Genomic DNA, 21046 nt, shown 5'->3' with positions numbered 1-21046 from the left:
CTGTAGGAGCACAGGGAAGGGGAACCTGGACTAGGTCAGCTCATGGTTCTGATGGGAGGCGGTGCCTTGTTTGGTCTTGAAGTTGAGTAGAAGTCAATGAGGAAGCAAGATGTTGGGGAGGCAGAGGCTGACTCTCTCTCTCTCTCTTTTTTTTTTTTTATGAGACAAAGTCTTGCTCTGTCACCCAGGCTGGAGTGCGGTGGCGTAATCTCAGCTCACTGCAACCTCCATCTCCCGGGTTCAAGTGATTGTCCTGCCTCAGCCTCCCGAGTAGCTGGGATTATAGGCGCCTGCCACCATGCCCGGCTCATTTTTGTATTGTTAGTAGAGACAAGGTTTCACCATGTTGGTCAGGATGGTCTTGAACTCCTGACCTCAAGTGATCTGCTCACCTTGGCCTCTCAAAATGCTGAGATTACACGCATGAGCCACTGCACCCAGCCCTGACTCTCATTTTTGCACAGGAGAGGCAAGCATCAGATGAGAGATTGGGACAGAGAGCAGTTAATATAATATAATGGTAACTTCTTAAAATCATAGTACTTTCCGTGTCCCAAATTGCATTTAAAAATTTTTTTTTATCTATTTATTTATTTATTTTGAGACTGGGTTATGAGACTGGCTGATTTTCGTATTTTTGGGTAAGATGGGTTTTTGCTATATTGTCTAGGCCGGTCTCAAATTCCTGGGCTCAAGCGATCCACCCACATCAGCCTCCACGCCTGGCCACAAACTGCATTTTTATCTCACAATGTCACAGCAAGATAGGTAAAGCTGTATACTTATTACCATTACTTATTTTTACTAGTGAGGAAATTGAGGTACAAGAAAGATCTTGACATTCTGCATTCCCTCAAATCCCAAGATTCCATATTATTTAAAAGGACATGAGAGGCCGGGCACAGTGGCTCACGCCTGTAATCCCAGCACTTTGGGAGGCTAAGGCAGTTGGATCACCTGAAGTCAAGAGTTCAAGACCAGCTTGGCCAACATGGTGAAACCTTGTCTCTACTAAAAATACAAAAATTAGCCAGGCGTGGTGGCAGGTGCCTGTAATCCCAGGTACTGGGGAGCCTGAGGCAGAAGAATCGTTTGAATCTGGAGGCAGAGGTTGCAGTGAGCCGAGATTGCACCACTGCACTCCAGCCTGGGCAACAAGAGCAAACATCTCAAAAAAAAAAAAAAAAAAAAAAAGAGAAATTTTCTTAGGCAGACTATGTAGAATACCTCAAGTTTATTTTTATTCAGTGCCAAAATAAAAGTTAATCTTTGTTGCCATCTCCCAGAACATTTGCTAGACTGTACTATGAGCTTTTAAAACTAGTCATGGGAGGCCAGGTGCAGTGGCTCATGCCTGTAATCCCAGCAGTTTGGGAGGCCAAGGCAGGTGGGTCTGTTGAGGTCAGGAATTCAAGACTAGCCTGGCTGACATGGCAAAACCCCATTTCTACTAAAAATATTTTTTTAAAAAGTAGCCAGGCATGGTGGCAGGCGCCTGTAATCCCAGCTACTTGGGAGGCTGAGGCAGGAAAATTGCTTGAACCCAGAAGGCAGAGGTTGCAGTGGGTCGAGATTGCACCACTGCACTCCAGCCTGGGTGACAGAGCAAGGCTCCATCCCAGAAAAAAAAAAAAAGTCACTGAATGAATTCCCCTGCCTGATGGCAAAATTAAATTAAAGACTGTTTGGCTGTGAGGTTGACACAGTCACCCACAGCCTCTGGGAGGCTGGTGGCTGCAAGGAGGATGGGTGCCTGACAAGGACATGTTACCAGGCGGTCTGGTGCCAGCAAGCACCCACTTGTGCTCTTGTGTAATCTCTAACATGATTCTTTTGTCTTTTGTCTTTGCAGTCCACTGTCATGGATTGAAGAAAAAGGACCTGGTCTAAAACGAAACAGATATTTAAGCTTCCATTTCAAGTCTGGGTCCTTGGAGAATGTGCCAAATGTAGGAGTGAATAAGAACATATTTCTGAAAGATCAAAATATATTTGTCCAGAAACTGTTGGGCCAGTTCTCTGAGAAGGAACTGGCTGCTGAAAAGAAACGCATCCTGCACTGCCTGGGGCTTGCAGAAGAAATCCAGAAATATTGCTGTTCAAGGAAGTAAGAGGAGGAGGTGATGTAGCACTTCCAAGATGGCACCAGCATTTGGTTCTTCTCAAGAGTTGACCATTATCTCTATTCTTAAAAATTAAACATGTTGGGGAAACAAGAATCTTATTGTTATGAGCTATGTTGGGATATTTGGGGTTAGGGGCTATGCAGTGGGGACAAGGCGAGAATGAGCGTTGGTTGAGCTGAACTAAATGCTTTGTATGTCTGATTTCACTTACTCCTCCTAACAGCCCTATGAGATGAGTACTAGCAGGCCTCTTTTTTTTTTTTTTTTTTTTTGAGAATCTCACTGTGTCACCCAGGATGGAGTGTAGTGGCACCATCTCGGTTCACTGCAGCTTCCACCTCCTGGGTTCAATCAATTATCCTGCCTCAGTCTCCCAAGGAGCTGAGGATTACAGGCGCGTGCCTAATCCTGGCTAATTTTTGTAGTTTTAGTAGAGATGAGGTTTCGCCACGTTGGCCAGGCTGGTCTCGCTCGAACTCCCAACCTCAGGTAATCCACCTGCCTCGGCCTCCCAAAGTGCTGGGATTAGAGGCATGAGCCACCATGCCTGGCACCAGGTCTCTTTTCATTGTATACTAGAAAATGTTTTTTGAACAGAACCCTCTGAGATGATAGAGTCACCGCCCTTCTGCTCTCGTGTTCTCAGCTGCCCTATCTACCCTGCAGGTTGCTGCTGCTGCTGGAGCCCACGCAGGTCATGTGCCACTGTGGCATTTCCTAAACACTCCTGCCTCTGAAGGTGGCACCCCATGCCCCAGTCACAATTCTTTCAGAGTGTCACAGAAGGAAAGAATCCACATGTATTCCTCAGCAGTCTGTCCCTCTGTCCAATTTGAAGAGAAAAAAAAGCCCTTAATCCCGCTGTACTAATGCTCCTAAGTGTTGAGGGGTCCTTCAGGAGGGCCTTGTGTCTCCAGGCAAGAGTGACCACAGAGGTGCCCTTTGCCCCTCAGCCCCTCTCCCTGTGGCAGCAGTGACCTGCCTGTCTGGTGAAGCTGGAAAAGGGACTAAACACATGACACCCAGCCACCTTCTCCCTCTGAACCGACATCCTTAGGATGCACCCAAGCTTGTCCACGTGGCAGGTGACTAAAGCAGACTCTTCCTCTGCAAGTAGGTGACCTGCAGCTGTGATGAAGAATTGAGTTACCCTAAGATAGGGCAGTTACCCTAAGACAGAGCCTAAGACAGTTACCCTAAGACAGAGCCTAAGAGTTACCCTAAGAGTTTAAGAGCCTAAGACAGAGTTACCCTAAGGTGGAGCCTAAGAGTTACCCTAAGACAGAGTTACCCTAAGACAGAGTTACCCTGCAGGGAGCCAAAGGCCCGCGGGATGTGACCAACTCAGCATTCCGCTGGAGGCTATATGATCAAACAGCGAACTGTTTATCATGAATGCAGGATGTGGGCAAACTCACACTGCCTTGCCACCAAAAGGTTTGCTGAGGGACATCATGCCCTGGCGCCGGGCTCCTGGAAGTTATCTATTGAGAAATCTAGTGCCTATTGTTCACAAGCCTGCTGTGAACCAAACGGCTGACTGACAATTACCCGACAACCATCCTCCCACTTTCTTGCTGTCTCTTTCACCTAATAAACACAGAGGGCTGTGTAAAGCTCACGGCCCTTGTCCACTAGAGGCAAGATGCCCCTTGACCTCTTCTTCCAAATATACTCTTTTGTGTCTTGTCTTTTATTCCCACATTTGCCCCCCTTTGTTCAGTCCCCCGAGGTCCATGCAGGTTACAAGTGGCACCCCAAACAGCAACAGGATCGGGTGCCCTGCATAGTGGCATCCGAACACAGGACTTCGAGGACATGAATGAAGAAAGTCCGCTGGAGCAGAGGAACTGAAATTGACAAGGCGAATGGGGACCCCGAAACGAGTCTGCCAGCAGCAGATATAAGGTCAGTGCCCTAAAGAGGTACTGATCAGTGCCGTAAAGAGGTACTGGGAGCAGTGCTTTAAAGAAGTACTAGGAACAGGAAGTTTTCTGAATCAGGCTAACAAGGGGAAGAATTTGTCTATTGAAGAAAAACATTATGTGCAGTTGCTTAAAGTTCTGTTGAGACAGTCTGGAGCTTAGGTTAATTCGCAGACACTAACCTCCTGCAGAAGCCACAAAAGGTTATTACGCATAACCCATGGTTCCCACAGGCAGGCACCCTTGATGTGGAAAATTGAGACAAAGCAGGAGAAGGATTAAAACAGGCTCATCAAAAAGGTCTTAGCTGATTCTTAGTTGATTCTTCTGTTTTCTCCACTTGGAGTTTAGTTTGTACTGTACTTCTACCATTATCTCCTTATTATTCTGTGGGACAACAGCCTGAATCTAAAAATCTGAAAGAGTCTGTTGTCCCACCCACAGCTCCAATTGAAAATAAAAAACAGAGGATAAAAATTGGCCTATACCGCCTCCTCCAATTGCAGAAACATGTGTACTGCCTCCTTCGGTAGCACAAATAGAAACCCCAATACAAAGAATTTTATGCTCTGCTGTCATAGCTGGAGAGCCCTTAGGACCTTGCGCTGTTCCTGTTTCCGTGAAGCCTGATCCCAATAATCCACAGCAGTTTATTCATGAACACACCCCACTAGAATTTCAGTTGTTGAAGGAATTAAAAACTAGCGTGGTCAATAACGGAGTACAAAGCCCATGGTTCCCAGAGGAAAGAACACTAGATGTAGAACTCTGGGAACAAGTGGGGAGAAATCTTAAACAACATCAGGTGCAAAGGCATCAGGTCCCAGTAAAATCTTTAATGTTATGGGCTTTAATTAGAGCAGCCCTGGCTCAGTTACACACAGAAGAGCCTAAAAAGAGGAAGGAGGAGAAAATGTCACCTGCCTTATCACCTCCTCTTCCCTCAGTCCCAATATCACTGGGTCAAAATAACAGGAAACGGAGGTCTCACCTAAGTCTCCTCCTCCAATAGATAGGAAAAAGGACAGAGGATATGCTACAGCCATCAGTCTGTTAGATATGAGTTCTAAATTTCTCTTTAAAGAATCAGTATGTCAGTATGTTCAATTCTTTGCCTTCTACTTGTAAACTTAACTTCCTCATAAAGCAACCTTTTTCGATTACCTGCTCCACCCTGACTCATTCCGATTTCCTGCTCTGCCATAACCATTTTTCCCACCAAACCACTCACCCTGTCACTCTCTTTAAATTAGCCAATCGGAGTTAGTTTGGCTTGTGTGGTCTAACCCTAGCCAATAGGGGAATGACACAGCAGCAGGGACCATGTGCATCAGGGATAAGAACCCTTTCCCCTCCCTTGTCCAGGTGTGCACTCAACCATTGCTCCATCTGTAAGGGCGCACCCTTCTACAGAAGTACATTGACTTGCTGAGAATTAAAAAGAAAATTTTATATTCAAGTGCTATTTCTTTTGCGGCACCGAAACTTTACTTAAAACAACTTGGGGGCTCGCCTGTGATTGCATTCCCCTCCAGGGGTAGTCTCAAGTCCTCTCTCATGAGGAGGCGCGCCCCGCCCCCTTGTGGCAGCCTCAGGGGTGAGAAATTAGGACCCACCCAGTGCAAGGAATAACCCGAGCTCTCAGCAAAGCAAAAAGAAACTGGCCAGCAACCTAGCTGGATCCTCCATAATGGCCTCCATAACGGCCATGCAAGTCTGTGCACGGACAGAGGAAACGGCACCACGGGAGCCGGTAAAGTATATCTTTGGTGGTCGAGACCAAGGTAAGAAAGCCGCGCGGGGGCAATGAAGTACTCCTTGGTCGGGGTAGCATAGAGGTTAAAAAGAGGCAAGACATCACACAAACCTCCAGTAGTAGAAAAGGCAAGAAATTTCCAGGGGGGAAATTGAGCTCACCCCAAAAGGCAAGAGATTTCCAGTGGGGAAATTGAGCCTCACCCCAAAAGGCAAGAAATTTCCAGTGGGAGAAATTGAGCCTCACCCCAAAAGGCAAGAAATTCCCAGTGGGGGAAATTGAGCCTCACCCCAAAAGGCAAGAAATTTCTAGTAAGGGGAATTGAACCTTGAACCTTAACCCAAAACCATCAAGATGGGAAATACCCCAAGCAAGACAGGGAGCAAGAGAAATAAAGATGGTAAGAAAGATATCATCCTGGATGGCCCCCTAGGTCTCATGTTAAAATACTGGAAGGATAATGAAAGGACTAAACATAGGAAAAAGCAACAAATGATAAAATATTTCTGTTTTATTTGGACTCAGGGACCCATCCTCAAATCCTTGATCTTCTGGCCAAAGTTTATGTCGAATAAGGATGTAATGTGTCAGCTTCTAATCCGACGTGTTAATGATAAAGGTCCAGTGTCTCAAGAATTAGGCTATGCCCTTTGCTAGAGGCAAGGACCTACTCTCCTTTTTCCCTTAAAAACAGGGAAGAACCCAATCTGGCACCTCAAAATGAAAAGTCAGAGGAGCCAGTTCTCATGCCTAAAAATTCCAGCACATGGGATCCCCTAGACTATCTTTCCCCGTTCAGTGTCCCCAATCTTTCCCCTCAGACAGCCACTGCTGCCTCAGATCCTGTTCCAAATCCCCCCCTCTACTCTCGTTATCCCTCCTCCTTAAAACCCTGACTCTTAGGAATTACCGTCCCACCCGCCTGTTCCCTCCCAACCTAAATACCCCTCTCTAAAAGGACTCCAGCGTGAGGTAGAACAGTGTAAAAAAGGATATTCAGAATTTCCCCTTTCCCTCCGTATCTAAGGGTTCAGCCCCGACCCTCTTCCCTTTGAAAGAGGTACCACAAGGAGGGGTGGGGGAGGGGGGCACTTGCTTTGTAAATGCTCCCTTAACCAGTTCAGAAGTCCGGAATTTTTAAAAGGAGCTTAAACCGCTACTAGATGACCCTTACAGAGTGGCAGACCATATCGACCAATTCTTAGAACCTCAGTTGTACACTTGGGTCGAGTTAATGTCCATCTTGGGCATCCTCTTTTCAGGGGAAGAAAGGAGTATAATTCGTAGGGCTGCTATGGTAGTTTGGGAACATAAGCACACTCCCGTTGAAAATGTTCCTACCATGGACCAGAAATTCTCCGCTCGAAACCCCTGGTGGGACAATAACAACGCAGATAACTGGGAAAATATGCAGGACCTAAGGGAGATGATAATAACAGGGATTTGGGAATCAGTACCCTGAACCCCAAATCTTTCTAAAGCATTTGATATACAACAGGAAAAGGATGAAGGGCCTATGAGATTCCTAGACAGACTGAGGGAGCAAATGAGGCAATATGCAGGCCTCGATTTGGATGATCCCCTTGGGCAAGGAATGTTGAAACTCCAATTTGTCACTAAAAGTTGGCCAGACATTTCAAAAAAGTTACAAAAGACAGACAATTGGGAAGGCTGTCTCCTAAGTGAGTTTCTCAGGGAAGCTCAGAAAGTATACTTGAAAAGGGACAAAGGAAAACAGAAACAAAAGACAAAATTTATGTTTTGGGGAAAGAGAGAGAGAGGAGGCAGAGAGAGAGAGAGGAAGAGACAAAGAGGGAGTCAAAGAGAGAGAAAGAGAAAGGCAGAGAGAGAGGAAGAGACAGAGAGGGAGTCAGAGAGAAACACAAAGTTAAAGACAGAAAGAGAGAGATAGAAGTAGTAAAGAGAAAACAGTGTACATTATTTCTTTAAAAGCCAGGGTAAATTTAAAACCTATAATTGATAATTGAAGGTCTTCTCTGTGACCCTGTAACACTCCAATACCACCTTTCTGTCAGTGTTAACAAGGGCGTAGCCCAAGAGCACTGAGGCCACTGATAATCCATAGCCTTCCTAATCAAAAATCCTGAACCTAGTAACCCGTGGATGGCCCAAATACATTCAATCTGTAGCGACAACTGCTTTGCTAACAGAAGAAAGTATGAGGCTATTCGGTTAAAAAAAATGATTCAACATTAACTACTGAAAATTCCCTTAACCCAGCAGATTTCCTAACAGGGTATCTCAGTCTCAATTAATTACTATAAAAAGGTCTGACCAGACCTAGGAGGAACTCCCTTCAGGACAGGATGATAGATGGTTCCTCCTGGGTGTTTGAGAGAAAAAGACACAATGGGTATTCAGTAACTGATAGAGTTGGATATGAGTTCTAAATTTCTTTTCAAAGAATTAATATGTCAGTATGTTCAATTCTTTACCTTCTACTTTTAAACTTCCTCATAAAGCAACCTTTTCCAATTAACCTACTCCACCCTGACTCAATCCAATCACCTGCTCCATCCTAACTCATTCCGATTACCTGCTATCTGCTCTGCCCTGACTCCCACCAAAGCACTCACCTCATCATTCTCTTTAGCCAATCAGAATTAGTTTAGCCTGTGCTTCTAACCCTAGCCAATAGGGGAACAACACAGCAAGCAGCAGGGGCCATGTGCATCAGGGATAAGAACCCATTCCCCTCCCTTGTCCAGGTGTGCGCTCACCATTGCTCCATCTGTAAGAGCGCACCCTTCTATAGAAATATATTGCCTTGCTGAGAATTAAAAAGAAAATTTTACATTCGAGTGCTATTTCTTTTGCAGCACCGAATCTTTATATATAACAATTTGGAGACTTGCCCTTGATTACATTCCCCTCTGGGGGTGGTCTCTGGTTCTCTCTCATGAGGAGGTGCAGCCTGTCCCCTTTGGTGGCCTCAGGAGTGAGAAATCAAGACCCACCCAATGCAAGGAATAGCCTGAGCTCTCAGCAACATGGAAAAAAGAAAAAAAAAACTGGCCAGCAACCTAGCTTAAAGGATCCTCACATACTGCGGTGATGACTCTGTGCACAGACCAAGGAAGGAGAAGCCATGGGAGCCAGTAAAGTATTTCCTGGGTCAGAACCAAGGTAAAAAAGCCGTGGGGGTGGGGTGTGGTGAAGTACTCCTTGGTCGGGGTGGCTTAGAGGTTAAAAAGAGGCAAGACATCCCCACTGGGGGGGATTGAACCTCACATAAACCTCCAGTAGTAGAAAAGGCAAGAAATTTCCAGTGGGGGAAATTGAGCCTCACCCTAAAAGGCAAGAAACTTCCAATGGGGAAATTGAGTCTCACCCCAAAAGGCAAGAAATTTCCAGTGGGGAAATTGAGCCCCACCCCAAAAGGCAAGAAACTTTCAGTGGGGAAATTGAGCCTCACCCCAAAAGGCAAGAAATTTCCAGTGGGGAAATTGAGCTTCACCCCATAAGGCAAGAAATTTATAGTGGGGAGATCGAGCCTCACCCCAAAAGGCAAGAAATTTCCAGTGGGGAAATCAAGCCTCACCCCCAAAAAATAAGAAATTTCCAGTAAGGGAAATTGAACCTTGAACCTTAACCCAAAACCAACAAGATGGGAAATACCCCAAGCAAGACAGGGAGCAAGGGGAATAAGATGGTAACAAAGATATCCCCCCGGATAGCCCCCTAGGTCTCATGCTAAAACACTGGAAGGATAATGAAAGGACTAAACATAGGAAAAAGCAACAAATGATAAAATATTTCTGTTTTATTTGGACTCAGGGACCCATCCTCAAACCCTCAATCTTCTGGCCAAAGTTTGTGTCGAATGAGGATGTAATGTGTCAGCTTCTAATCCGATATGTTAAAGGTCCAGTGTCTCAAGAAGGACTAGGCTATGCCCTTCGTTGGAGGCAAGGACTTGCCCTCCTTTTTCCCTTAAAAACAAATAGGGAAGAACCCAATCTGGCACCTCAAAATGAAAAGTCAGAGGAGCTAGTTCTCATGCCTAAAAATTCCAGCACATGGAATCCCCTAGACTATCTTCCCCTGTTCAGTGTCCCCAGTCTTTCCCCTCAGACAGCCAGTGCTGCCTCAGATCCCGTTCCAAAGTCCTTCTCTACTCACATTATCCCTCCTCCTTATAACCCTGACTCTTGGGAATTACCATCCCAACAGCCTGTTCCCTCTCAGCCTAAATACCCCTCTCTAAAAGGACTCCAGCGTGAGATAGAACAATGTAAAAAAGGATATTCAGAATTTCCCATTTCCCTCTGTACCTAAGGGGTCAGCCCCGACGCTCTTTCCTTTGAAAGAGTTACCACAAGGAGGGGGGGCCATTGGCTTTGTAAATGCTCCCTTAACCAGTTCAGAAGTCCAGAATTTTAAAAAGGAGCTTAAACTGCTACTAGATGACCCTTACAGAGTGGCAGACCATATTGACCAATTCTTAGAACCTCAGTTGTACACTTGCGTCGAGTTAATGTCCATCTTGGGCATCCTCTTTTCAGGGGAAGAAAGAGTAGCTCCGCTCCTGCCGGTCCCTCCCCAGGGGAAGGGGAAGGAGAGGAGAAAACAGCAGTGTAAGTGGCTGGCAGAGGCAGGGAAAGAACAGCAGAGAGGAAAGGTGGGGAGGGGGGGTGGAGAGAGGGCAAAGAGAGGCAGAGAGAGAGGAAGAGACAGACAAAGGGGAGTCAGAGAGAGAGAAAGAAAGGCAGAAAGAGACAGGAAGAGACACAGACAAAGAGGGAGTCAAAGAGAAAGAGAGACAATGTCAGAGAGAGAGAGAGAAGTAGTAAAGAGAAAACAGTGTACCCTATTCCTTTAAAAGCCAGGTAAATTTAAAACCTATAATTGATCATTGAAGGTCTTCTCCATGACCCCATAACACTCCAATACCACCTTGTTGTCAGTGTAAACAAGGGCATAGCTCAAAAGCACTGAGGCCACTGACAACCCATAGCTTTCCTATAAAAAATCCTTAACTCAGTAGTGGGTGGCTCAAATGCATTTAATCTGTAGTGGCAATTGCTTTCCTAACAGAAGAAAGTAGAAAAATAGCTTTTAGAGGAAACCTCGTTGTGAGCACACCTCACCAGTTCAGAACTATCCTAAGTAAAAAAAGAAAAAAAAGGTAGCTTACTAACTCAAAAATCTTAAAATATGGGGCTATTCTGTTAGAAAAAGATGATTTAACATTAACCACTGATAATTCCCTTAACCCAGCAAGTTTCCTAACAGGGGATCTAAATCTTAATGTCCATACAAAGGCTTGACCAGACCTAGGAGGAACTCCCTTCAGGACAGGATGATAGGTGGTTCCTCCCAGGTGATTGAGGCAAAAAGACACACTAGGTATTCAGTAATTGATAGGGAAAGTCTTGTAAAAGCAGAGTTAGGGAAATTGCCTAATAATTGGTCTGCTCAAACGTGTGAGCTGTTTGCACTCAGCCAAGACTTAAAGTACTTACAGAATCAGGAAGGAGCCATCTATACCAATTCTAAGTTAATTTGGACTGAACAAGGTCTTATTAATAGCAAAGAATAATTGAAATCCCCAACTTACAAGGTTTTTAACAAAAGTAAAATGTGCTAAAAGTTAACAGTGTAAGTGTACTATCCTAACTTATAATCTTGTGGCCTCAGGCAGTCTAGTCCACAGACATGAAAGAAGTTCACTTTGGAAAAGAATGATTGTCATCTTTGAAAAAAAAATAAGCGGGGGGGGGAGGAGAATTTATGTTCAAAGAATGTTATGTGATAAATTCTTGTCCTAAAATAAATTAACTGGTTGTTTAAAGAAAGGGATGTTTGCAACAAGTCAGAAAGTTGAGGCATGTTGAAGAATTGTCTGTGAAAGTCGTGGAAAAAAAAGTTATAAAAGGGAATTTATGCAAGAAGTGTTGTATAATTTAAAAGTAATTAGGCCTCCTGAATGTAAAACTATTGAAGAAATAGTTTATGTGCAAGGTGTATAAGGAAAGTAAAATATACCTTTGGTAAAAGGATTATAAGGAAGCATAAGAATGTGGATTTTTACCTACATTAAAAGGTTAAATAAATAAATAAATATTTTCTTTTAAGGGTTTAAGCAACTTTTGAAATGTTAATTGTAAAAGAAATTCTGTGTGTAAACATATTGGCTAAAGTTAAAGGGGCATCATCCAGTTTTTCTGTGAACTGGACCTTAAAAGCACAACAGGTTTTTCTAAAAGCACTAACCTGCTCTTTAACAAAAATTATAAAAGGTTAAAAAGTTTATAAAAATCTTATGGTCAGACATTAAAAATTGAATAAATATGTCTACAAAGTTTTATGAAAACTAAGTTTAACATTAATAACACACTAATATAAAGGTGAAATTTAGCTTATCTGGTATAAAATCACACAGGAAGCACTGTCAAACATAAAATGGTGTTTGGCTTTCTTTGGTCTAAAAACTAATAAAAATAGGTGCTAAAGGAAATTTCTCAGTAAGAAGACACCAAGGACTATAAAGTCCACTGCTGATGTCCCCACATTTAAGACAAAAGATCAATTTCTTAGAAATTATATACTTGGTTTATCTTCCACTTTCCTTTCCCTCAAAACTAAAAGTCTTTTAGCACAGGTACCACCCCTAGAATTTCCGGTAAACCAGCAACAGCCTGAAGATCACGGTCTCATCAAAGGGTGGAAAGAAGGAAAACTCGAGCCAGCCTGGGAAGGACCCCACCTTGTGCTGCTAACCACCAAGACTGCTGTTCGTACAGTGAAAAAAGGATGGACTCATCACACCTGAGTCAAGAAAGTGCCACCCCCTCCAGAGTCATAGGCCATAGTCCTTGGGGAAAACCCTACCAAACTAAAGCAAAGAAAAATTTAATTCTTTTCATCTATTCTATTACTCTTTCGTCTTTCCTAGCTTTATTGCTGACCATCTAGTTATTAACATAACCAAGTCAATTTTGCCTCAAACTATTGTATTTAATGCTTGCCTTGTTATACCCTGTGGGGACTTGCCAAGTCAAAGACAGCTCTCTACTTCAGAAAAGTACCTCTGGCCCTCCTTACTCTCCTCAGACTGGGCATTAGTGAACTGGGACCATTTAATCCAGGGAGACTTTGATAAAGACCCCATTGTTAACCAGGATTCTTGCCCCCAATGTAGAGCTTTTATGCCATAGTTGATCCAATGTTCTGTGGACCACAAAAGAGCAAGGATGGACTGCCCCAACCAGTTTTTGTAATTTCCTAAAACCATACATTCATTTTACTAAAGGATCATAGAAGTTAAAGACTTAAAACAAACTTTGGCAATTAAGACAGGATACCAAGATGCAAATGCCTGGTTGGAATGGATCAAATATTCCATCCACATGTTAAACAAAAGCAATTGTTATGCTTGTGCACATGGCAGGCCAGAGGCCCAGATTGTCCCCTTTCCACTAAGGTGGTCCTCCAGTCGACCAGGTGTGGGCTGCATGGTAGCTTTTTTCCAGGATTCTACAGCCTGGAGCAACAAGTCGTGCCAAGCGGTCTCTCTGCTATATCCCTTAGTCCGGCACCCTGCGGGTCAGCCCCCAAGGGCCATTCAGCTTCCATCTCCCAACACTAAGTTTACTTCATGTCTCTCACGAAAGGGAGGAAACTTAGTGTTCCTTGGAGACCTGAAGGGATGCAGTGAGCTTAAGAATTTTCAAGAGTTTATCAATCAATCAGTCTTTGTTCATCCCCGAGCAGATGTGTGGTGGTATTGTGGTGGATCTTTACTGGACACTCTGCCAAATAACTGGAGTGGCCCTTGTGCTTTAGTCCAGTTGGCTATCCCTTTCACCCTGGCATTTCATCAACCAGAGGGAGGAAAAATAAGACATTATAAAGCGAGAGAAACCCTTTACGGGTCTTTTGACTCTCATGTCTATTTAGACACAATTAGAGTCCCACGGGGAATACCAGATCAATTTAAAGCCCAAAATCAAATAGCTGCAGGATTTGAGTCAATATTTTTGGTGGGTGACAATTAATAAAAATGTAGATTGGATAAACTATATCTATTACAACCAACAGCAATTTATTAACTACAGTAGAGATGCTGTTAAAGGAATAGCTGAACAATTACGGGCTACCAGCCAGATGGCTTGGGAAAATAGGATACCCTTAGACATGATATTTGCAGAAAGAGGAGGGGTTTGTGTCATCATTAAAACTCAATGTTGTACCTTCATCCCAAACAACACCACCCCTGATGGAAGTATAACAAAGGCATTGCAAGGTCTGATTGCTCTGCCCAATGAGTTAGCCAGCAACTCAGGGGTAAATGACCCCTTTACAGGATGGCTAGAAAAGTAGTTCAGTAAATGGAAAGGAATAATAGCCTCAATTCTTACTTCCCTCACAGCCGTAATAGGTGTACTTATTCTTGTTGGGTGCCGTGTCATACCATGCATCCTGGGTTGGTGCAGAGGCTCATAAAAATGTCACTTACTAAAACCTCCCTTCACTATCCTCCACCTTATCCAGAGAAGCTGCTTCTTTTGGAAAATCAAGCAAAACAACTAAGCCAAGACATGTTAAAAAAATTTTTGAAAAGAAAGCTGTAAGGAAATACAAGGGAAGGGGTTGTTATATATGAGTTCTAAATTTATTTTGAAAGAATATGTCAGTATGTTCAATTCTTTGCCTTCTACTTTTAAACTTAACTTCCTTGTAAAGCAACATTTTTGATTACCTTCTCAATCCTGACTCATTCCGATTACCTGCTACCTGCTCTGCCCTGACTCCCACCAAAGCACTCACCCCGCCATTCTGTTTAAATTAGCCAGTCGGAATTAGTTTAGCCTGTGTGGCCTAACCCTAGCCAATAGGGGAACGTCACAGCAGCAGGGGCCACGTGCATCAGGGATAAAAACCCCTTCCCCTCCCTTGTCCAGGTGTGTGCTCACCATTGCTCCATCTGTAAGGTGCAGCCTGCTATAGAACTAACTTGCCTTGCTGAGAATTAAAAAGAAAATTTTATATTCAATTGCTATTCCTTTTGCGGCACCGAAACTTTATATATAACAATAGGGAAACTCTTGTAGAAGCAGAGTTAGGGAAATTGCCTAATAATTGGTCTACTCAAACGTGTGAGCTCTTTGCACTCGGCCAAGCCTTAAAGTACTTAGAGAACCAGGAAGGAACCATCTATACCAATTCTAAGTTAATTTGGACTAAACAAGGTCTTATTAATAGCAAAGGATAATGGAAATCCCAAACTTACAAGGTTTTCAACAAAAGTAAAATTTGCTAAAAGTTAACAGTGTAACATGTATTATCCTAACTTCTAATCTCGTGGCCTTAGGCAGTCTAGTCCACAGACATGAAGGAAGTTCACTTTGGAGAAGAATGGGAAAAAAAGGGGATGGGGGGGAAGAATTTATATAAAATGAATGTTACATGGTAAATTCTTGTCCTAAAATAAGTTAACTGGTTGTTTAAAGAAAGGGATGTTTGCAACAAGTCAGAAAGTTGAGGCATGTTGAAGATTGTGAAAGTCATGAAAAAAAGTTATAAAAGAGAATTTATGCAAGAGATATTGTATAATGTACAAGTAATTAGGCCTCCTGAATGTAAAACTATTGAAGAAATAGTTTATGTGCAAGGTGTGCAAGGAAAGTAAAATACACTTTTGGTAAAAGGATTATAAGGAGGCATAAGAATGTGGATTTTTACCTACATTAAAAGGTTTAAAAATTTGTTTTAAAGGCTTAAGCAAGCTTTAAAATGTTAATTGTAAAAGAAATTCTGTGTGTAAACATATTGGCTAAAGTAAAAGGGGTATCATCCAATCTTTCCGTGAACTGGACATTAAAATAAAAGCACAACAGGTTTTTCTAAAAGCACTAACCTGCTCTTTAACAAAAATTATAAAATGTTAAAAAGAGTCTATGAAAATCTTACCTTATGGTGAGACATTAAAATTGGATAAATATGTCTACAAGGTTTTATTAAAATTTAGTTTAACATTAATAACACACTAATATAAAGGTGAAATTTAGCTTATCTGGTATAAAATCTTACAGGAAGCATTGTCAAATATAAAATGGTGTTTGGCTTTCTTTGGTCTAAAAACTAATAAAAATAGGTGCTAAAGGAAATTTCTCAAGAAGAAGGCACCAAGGACTATGAAGTCCACTGCTGATGTCCCCACATTTAAGACAAAAGATCAATTTCTTAGAAATTATATACTTGGTTTATCTTCCACTTTCCTTTCCCTCAAAACTAAGTCTTTTAGCACAGGTCCACCCCTAGAATTTGCAGTAAACCAGCAACAGCCTGAGGATCACCTTCCCATCAAAGGGTGGAAAGAAGGAAAACTCGAGCCAGCCTGGGAAGGACCCTACCTTGTGCTGCTAACCATTGAGACTGCTGTTCGTACAGCAAAAAGGGGAAGGACTCATCACACCTGAGTCAAGAAAGCGCTGCCCCCTCCAGAGTTGTGGGCCATAGTCCTAGGGGAAAACCCTACCAACTAAAGCGAAGGAAAATTTAACCCTCTTTCACCTATTCTATTACTCTTTCTTTTTTCCTCACTCTATTGCTGAACATCTAGTTATTAACATAACCAAGTCAATTTTGCCTCAAACTATTGCATTTAATGCTTGCCTTGTTATACCCTGTGGGGACTTGCCAAGTCAAAGACAGCTCTCTACTTCAGAAAAGTACCTTTGTTCCTCCTGACTCTCCTCAGACTGGGCATTAGTGAATTGGGACCATTTAATCTGGGAAGATTTCAATAAAGACCCCAGTGTCAGCCAGGAGTCTTGCCCCGTCCGAGGTAGAGCTTTTAAGCCGTAGTTGGTCCTACATTCTGTGGACCACTAAAGAGCAAGAATGGACTGCCCCAACCTGTTTTTGTAATTTCCTAAAACCATACATTTATTTTACCAGAGGGACAGCCCTTCACTAACTGTCAGCTAAACCAGTGCAATCCTACACAGGTTATTATCTCAAACCCTCGAAGTTCTTCCCCTTTTCTAAGCCAGTTCCCTTCTTTAAGCTGGTTTTATGGTATGGGGGCTGAGGTTTCAGGGACAGACCCTACTGGATTCCTTGAAATGCATTTCTTTGATCCACTGCTGCCTGCACCTTCCTCTAAGCCTTTTTCCAAAACGTCTCGCAATGGAACAACTGTTCCTCCTCCATCTAATGACAAGACCAAGATAGCTATTGTAGAAGTTAAAGACTTAAATTTTGGCAATTAAGACAGAATACCAAGATGCAAATGCCTGGTTGGAATGGATCAAATATTCCATCCACACATTAAACAAAAGCAATTGTTATGCTTGTGCACATGGCAGGCCAGAGGCCCAGATTGTCCCCTTTCCACTAGGGTGGTCCTCCAGTCGACTGGGCGAGGGCTGAATGGTAGGTCTTTTCCAGGATTCTACAGCCTGGAGTAGTAAGTCGTGCCAAGCTCTCTCTCTGCTATATCCCGAAGTCTGGCACCCTGTATGTCGGCCCCCAAGTGCCAACCAGCTTCCATCTCCCAACACTAAGTTTACTTCGTGTCTCTCACGACAGGGAGGAAACTTAGCATTCCTTGGAGACCTGAAGGGATGCAGTGAGCTTAAGAATTTTCAAGAGCTTATCAGTCAGCCCTTGTTCATCCCTGAGTGGATGTGTGGTGGTATTGTGGTGGACCTTTACTGGGCACTCTACCAAATAATTGGAGTGTCACTTGTGCTTTAGTCCAATTGGCTATCCCTTTCACCCTGGCATTTCATCAACCAGAGGGAGGAAAAATAAGACATGGTAAAGTGAGAGAAAACCCTTATGGGTCTTTCAACTCTCACATCCATTTAAATGCAATTGGAGTCCCTTGGGGAATATCAGATCAATTTAAAGCCCAAAATCAAATAGCTACAGGATTTGAGTCAATATTTTGGTGGGTGACCATAAAAATGTAGATTGGATAACCTACATCTACTACAACCAACAATGATTTATTAACTATGGTAGAGATGCTGTTAAAGGAATAGCTGAGCAATTATGGGCTACCAGCCAGATGGCTTGGGAAAACAGAATAGCCTTAGACATGATATTAACAGAAAGAGGAGGAGTTTGTGTCATGATTAAAACTCAATGTTGTACCTTCATCCCAAACAACACCACCCCTGGTGGAACTATAACAAAGCCATTGCAAGGTCTGACTGCTCTGTCCCGTGAGTTAGCCAACAACTCAGGGGTAAATGACTCCTTTACACGATGGCTAGAAAGGTGGTTCGGTAAATGGAAAACAATAATAGCCTCAATTCTTACTTCCCTCGCAGCTGTAATAGGTGTACTTATTCTTGTCAGGTGCTGTGTCACACCATGTATCAGTGGGTTGGTGCAGAGGCTCATAAAAATGGTACTTACTAAAGCCTCCCTTCACTATCCTCTGCCTTATCCAGAGAAGGTTCTTCTTTTGGAAAATCAAGCAGAACAACTAAGCCAAGGCATGTTAAAGAAGTTTGAAGAGAAAGAGCTGTAAGGAAATGCAAGAGGAGGGAATGTTAGATATGAGTTCTAAATTTCTCTTCAAAGAATCAATATGCCAGTATGTTTAATTCTTTGCCTTTGACTTTTAAACTTAACTTCTTCATAAAACAACCTTTTTTGATTACCTGCTCCACCCTGACTCATTCCAATTTCCTGCTCTGCCATAACCATTTTTCCCACTAACCCGCTCGCCCTGTCACTCTCTTTAAATTAGCCAGTCGGAATTAGTTTACCCTGTGCGGTCTAACCCTAGCCAATAGGGGAACGACACAGCAGCAGGGGCCACATATGTCAGGGATAAGAACCCCTTCCTCTCCCTTGTCCAGGTGTGCATTCACCATTGCTCCATCTGTAAGGGTGCACCCTTCTACAGAAGTACGGTGTCTTGCTGAGAATTAAAAAGAAAACTTTATATTTGAGTGCTATTTCTTTTGTGGCACTGAAACTTTACTTATAACAAGTCCCTGTCCTAAGCAGGCAGTATTGGAAAGAAAGCTCTTAACCTGCTCAGTAATGCAAAATCGGCAAGGCAATCAGGTGTATGTTTATAAAAAGATAAGAAAAAAGGCATTAGAAGCTGAAACCGCATGGCCAAGCAGGCAGTGGGTAGAAGAAAATGCTCAGCGGCAGAAGAGTTCTCAGTGATCAAGCTGACAAGGTCCATCCAGGCCGGCAGCATCCCCCCAGCAAAGGAAGGAGGGAGCGGGGCAGACACAGGCAAAGCCTAAGCAAGTACAACATGGCCACCACCCAGGACCTGCACCACTGCCCTCTGGCTCTGTGGGCAGCCCATAGCAAAATTTCATGTGTTATGTCCCAGGCTATGATTCTCTACTAAGATTTAAGTAAAATGTAAGAATTTGAAAAGCCTCTTTTCTAATAATGGCCACTATTGTTCTCTCTCTCCTACCCCTGATGTAGCTTTCCAAATTCCAATTAAATATAACAGTAACCTCTGAAGGGAGAGAGATTACAGAGGGCCCATGAATTAAAGAGTAATTAAAAGCTAGGCATGTAAAACCACACATTACCCTTTAAAGGAGAACTGTAAACCTAATTAAATGATATTTGTTATAAGGGAGGAGACCACCCCTCATATTGTCTTATGCCCAATTTCTGCCTCCAAAGAAGAAGTAAAAACTAAAAGGCAGAAATGAAATCCACAGGCAGACAGCCCAGCGCCACACCCTGGGCTTGGTAGTTAAAGATCGACCCCTGACCTAATTGGTTATGTTATCTACAGATTCCAGACATTGTATAGAATAGCACTGTGAAATCCCTGTCCTGTTCTGCTCCATTCTAATTACCGGTGCATGCACCCCAAGTCACGTACCCCCTGCTTGCTCAATTGATCAAGACCCTCTCAAACGGACCCCCTTAGAGTTGTAAGCCCTTAAGAGGGACAGGAATTGCTCACTCGGGGAGCTCGGTTTTTGAGACGTGAGTCTTGCCAATGCTCCCGGCTGAATAAAGCCCTTCCTTCTTTAACTCGGCGTCTGAGGGGTTTTGTCTGCAGCTCATCCTGCTACAGTTAAATTAGAAGGTAAAAATGTTGTGTCCTTCTCAGAAAGTGAAGAAAAGTTCTAAGTGTAGTGAAAACTTATGCATGAATGACTATCTTAACCCACTGATTACAGATAGTCTTTGATTTGTACTCGCTAAAAGAGTCCTAAACTGAGTTTCCCAGCTAGTGAGTCACAGTTTTCAAGACTGTTTGCTAGATTAAAGTCTATAAACTTGGCCAGCCTGAAAACTCAATTACAAGATTTAAGCTACTCTGCCTATGGCTTTAAGCACATGGTTAAAGTTTATTATTTAAGTCTCTGCTTCTAGAGATGCTTTCAGGTTTTCTTTTTAAACTTCTTGTTACTTATTTCAGCTTGCCATCTTAATGATTAATGAAGTCAATTGCTAAGTTATGACCCTGATATCATCAGGATTCCTTTAAGTAAAAGGCAATTTGGAGCAGCATTGCACTCCCCAATACTTAATGCTTTAACACTGTTTACTGACAGGTCTGGTAAAGATGGAAAAGCGGCTGTCTAGTAGAGACCACATAATTCAATCACTCGATCTGAGTTTACTAGCCCCAGAGAGCTAAGGTTACTCTGTTTATTTATTAAAGAACTTTTACAACCTTAAACTCGCTCTGGACTTCCCAGCCTTATGTTGCGGGTTACAAGTGGCGCCCCGAACAGCAACAGGATCGGGTGCTCTGCATTACCCTATGACACAGTTACCCTAAGACAGAGCCAAACCTATTTGGCTGCAGATCCCCACATTCCCCAACCAACTTTACCAAAAAACTATTTTTTAAAACTTCATCTCTCTCTCTCTCTCTCTCTCTCTCTCTCATCTATAGCTTAATTGGTCTCCAAAATTGGGAGGAGAGAAAAAAATATTCCTTATGGGACCTTGAAATCCCAAAAATATACCTCATGATCCTCCACCTGAAGGAATCAAGTCAAAATTTTTTAAGTATTACATTTTAGTCAATGACACCTGAGTTCCTCCAGAAAAGGGTTGTTTTTGGAAAATCCTGCGATAACCCAGCCAATTAGTTGTGACATTGGAGATGGAGGTGTAAAGGGAGTAAGAGGCCCCAGACAGCTAAACTTCTGCCCAGGCTGGAGTGCAGTGGAGTGATCTCAGCTCACTGTAACCTCAAATTTGTGGGCTCAAGCAATCCTCCTGCCTCAGCCTCCCAAGTAGCTAGGACT

General features: G+C 43.1%; 1 protein-coding gene and 1 long non-coding RNA gene across 6 annotated transcripts in view; one reads left to right on the top strand and one right to left on the bottom strand.

Annotated features, from left to right (window-relative positions):
- Window positions 1–2219, top strand: part of BLVRA (biliverdin reductase A) — a 49272-nt gene extending 47053 nt beyond the window's left edge. For all 4 annotated transcript variants that reach the window (XM_019031786.2, XM_055347677.1, XM_055347676.2 and 1 more), the window contains one exon: window positions 1853–2219. In XM_019031786.2, coding sequence (XP_018887331.1) covers window positions 1853–2111 — 259 coding nt within the window. In that variant the 3' untranslated portion in view covers window positions 2112–2219. The remainder of the gene's footprint in view (window positions 1–1852) is intronic.
- LOC129523842 (uncharacterized) overlaps window positions 1–18243 on the bottom strand; it is a 70908-nt gene extending 52665 nt beyond the window's left edge. For both annotated transcript variants that reach the window (XR_010134660.1, XR_008667492.2), the window contains exon 1: window positions 18204–18243. This is a non-coding gene — a long non-coding RNA (uncharacterized lncRNA). The remainder of the gene's footprint in view (window positions 1–18203) is intronic.
- Between the last annotated feature and the right edge of the window lie 2803 nt (window positions 18244–21046).

Source organism: Gorilla gorilla, chromosome 6 (genome assembly GCF_029281585.2).
Source record: "Gorilla gorilla gorilla isolate KB3781 chromosome 6, NHGRI_mGorGor1-v2.1_pri, whole genome shotgun sequence".
Taxonomy (NCBI): domain Eukaryota; kingdom Metazoa; phylum Chordata; class Mammalia; order Primates; family Hominidae; genus Gorilla; species Gorilla gorilla.
Note: the sequence above shows the minus strand (reverse complement) of the source record. Positions and strands in the feature narration are given on the sequence as shown.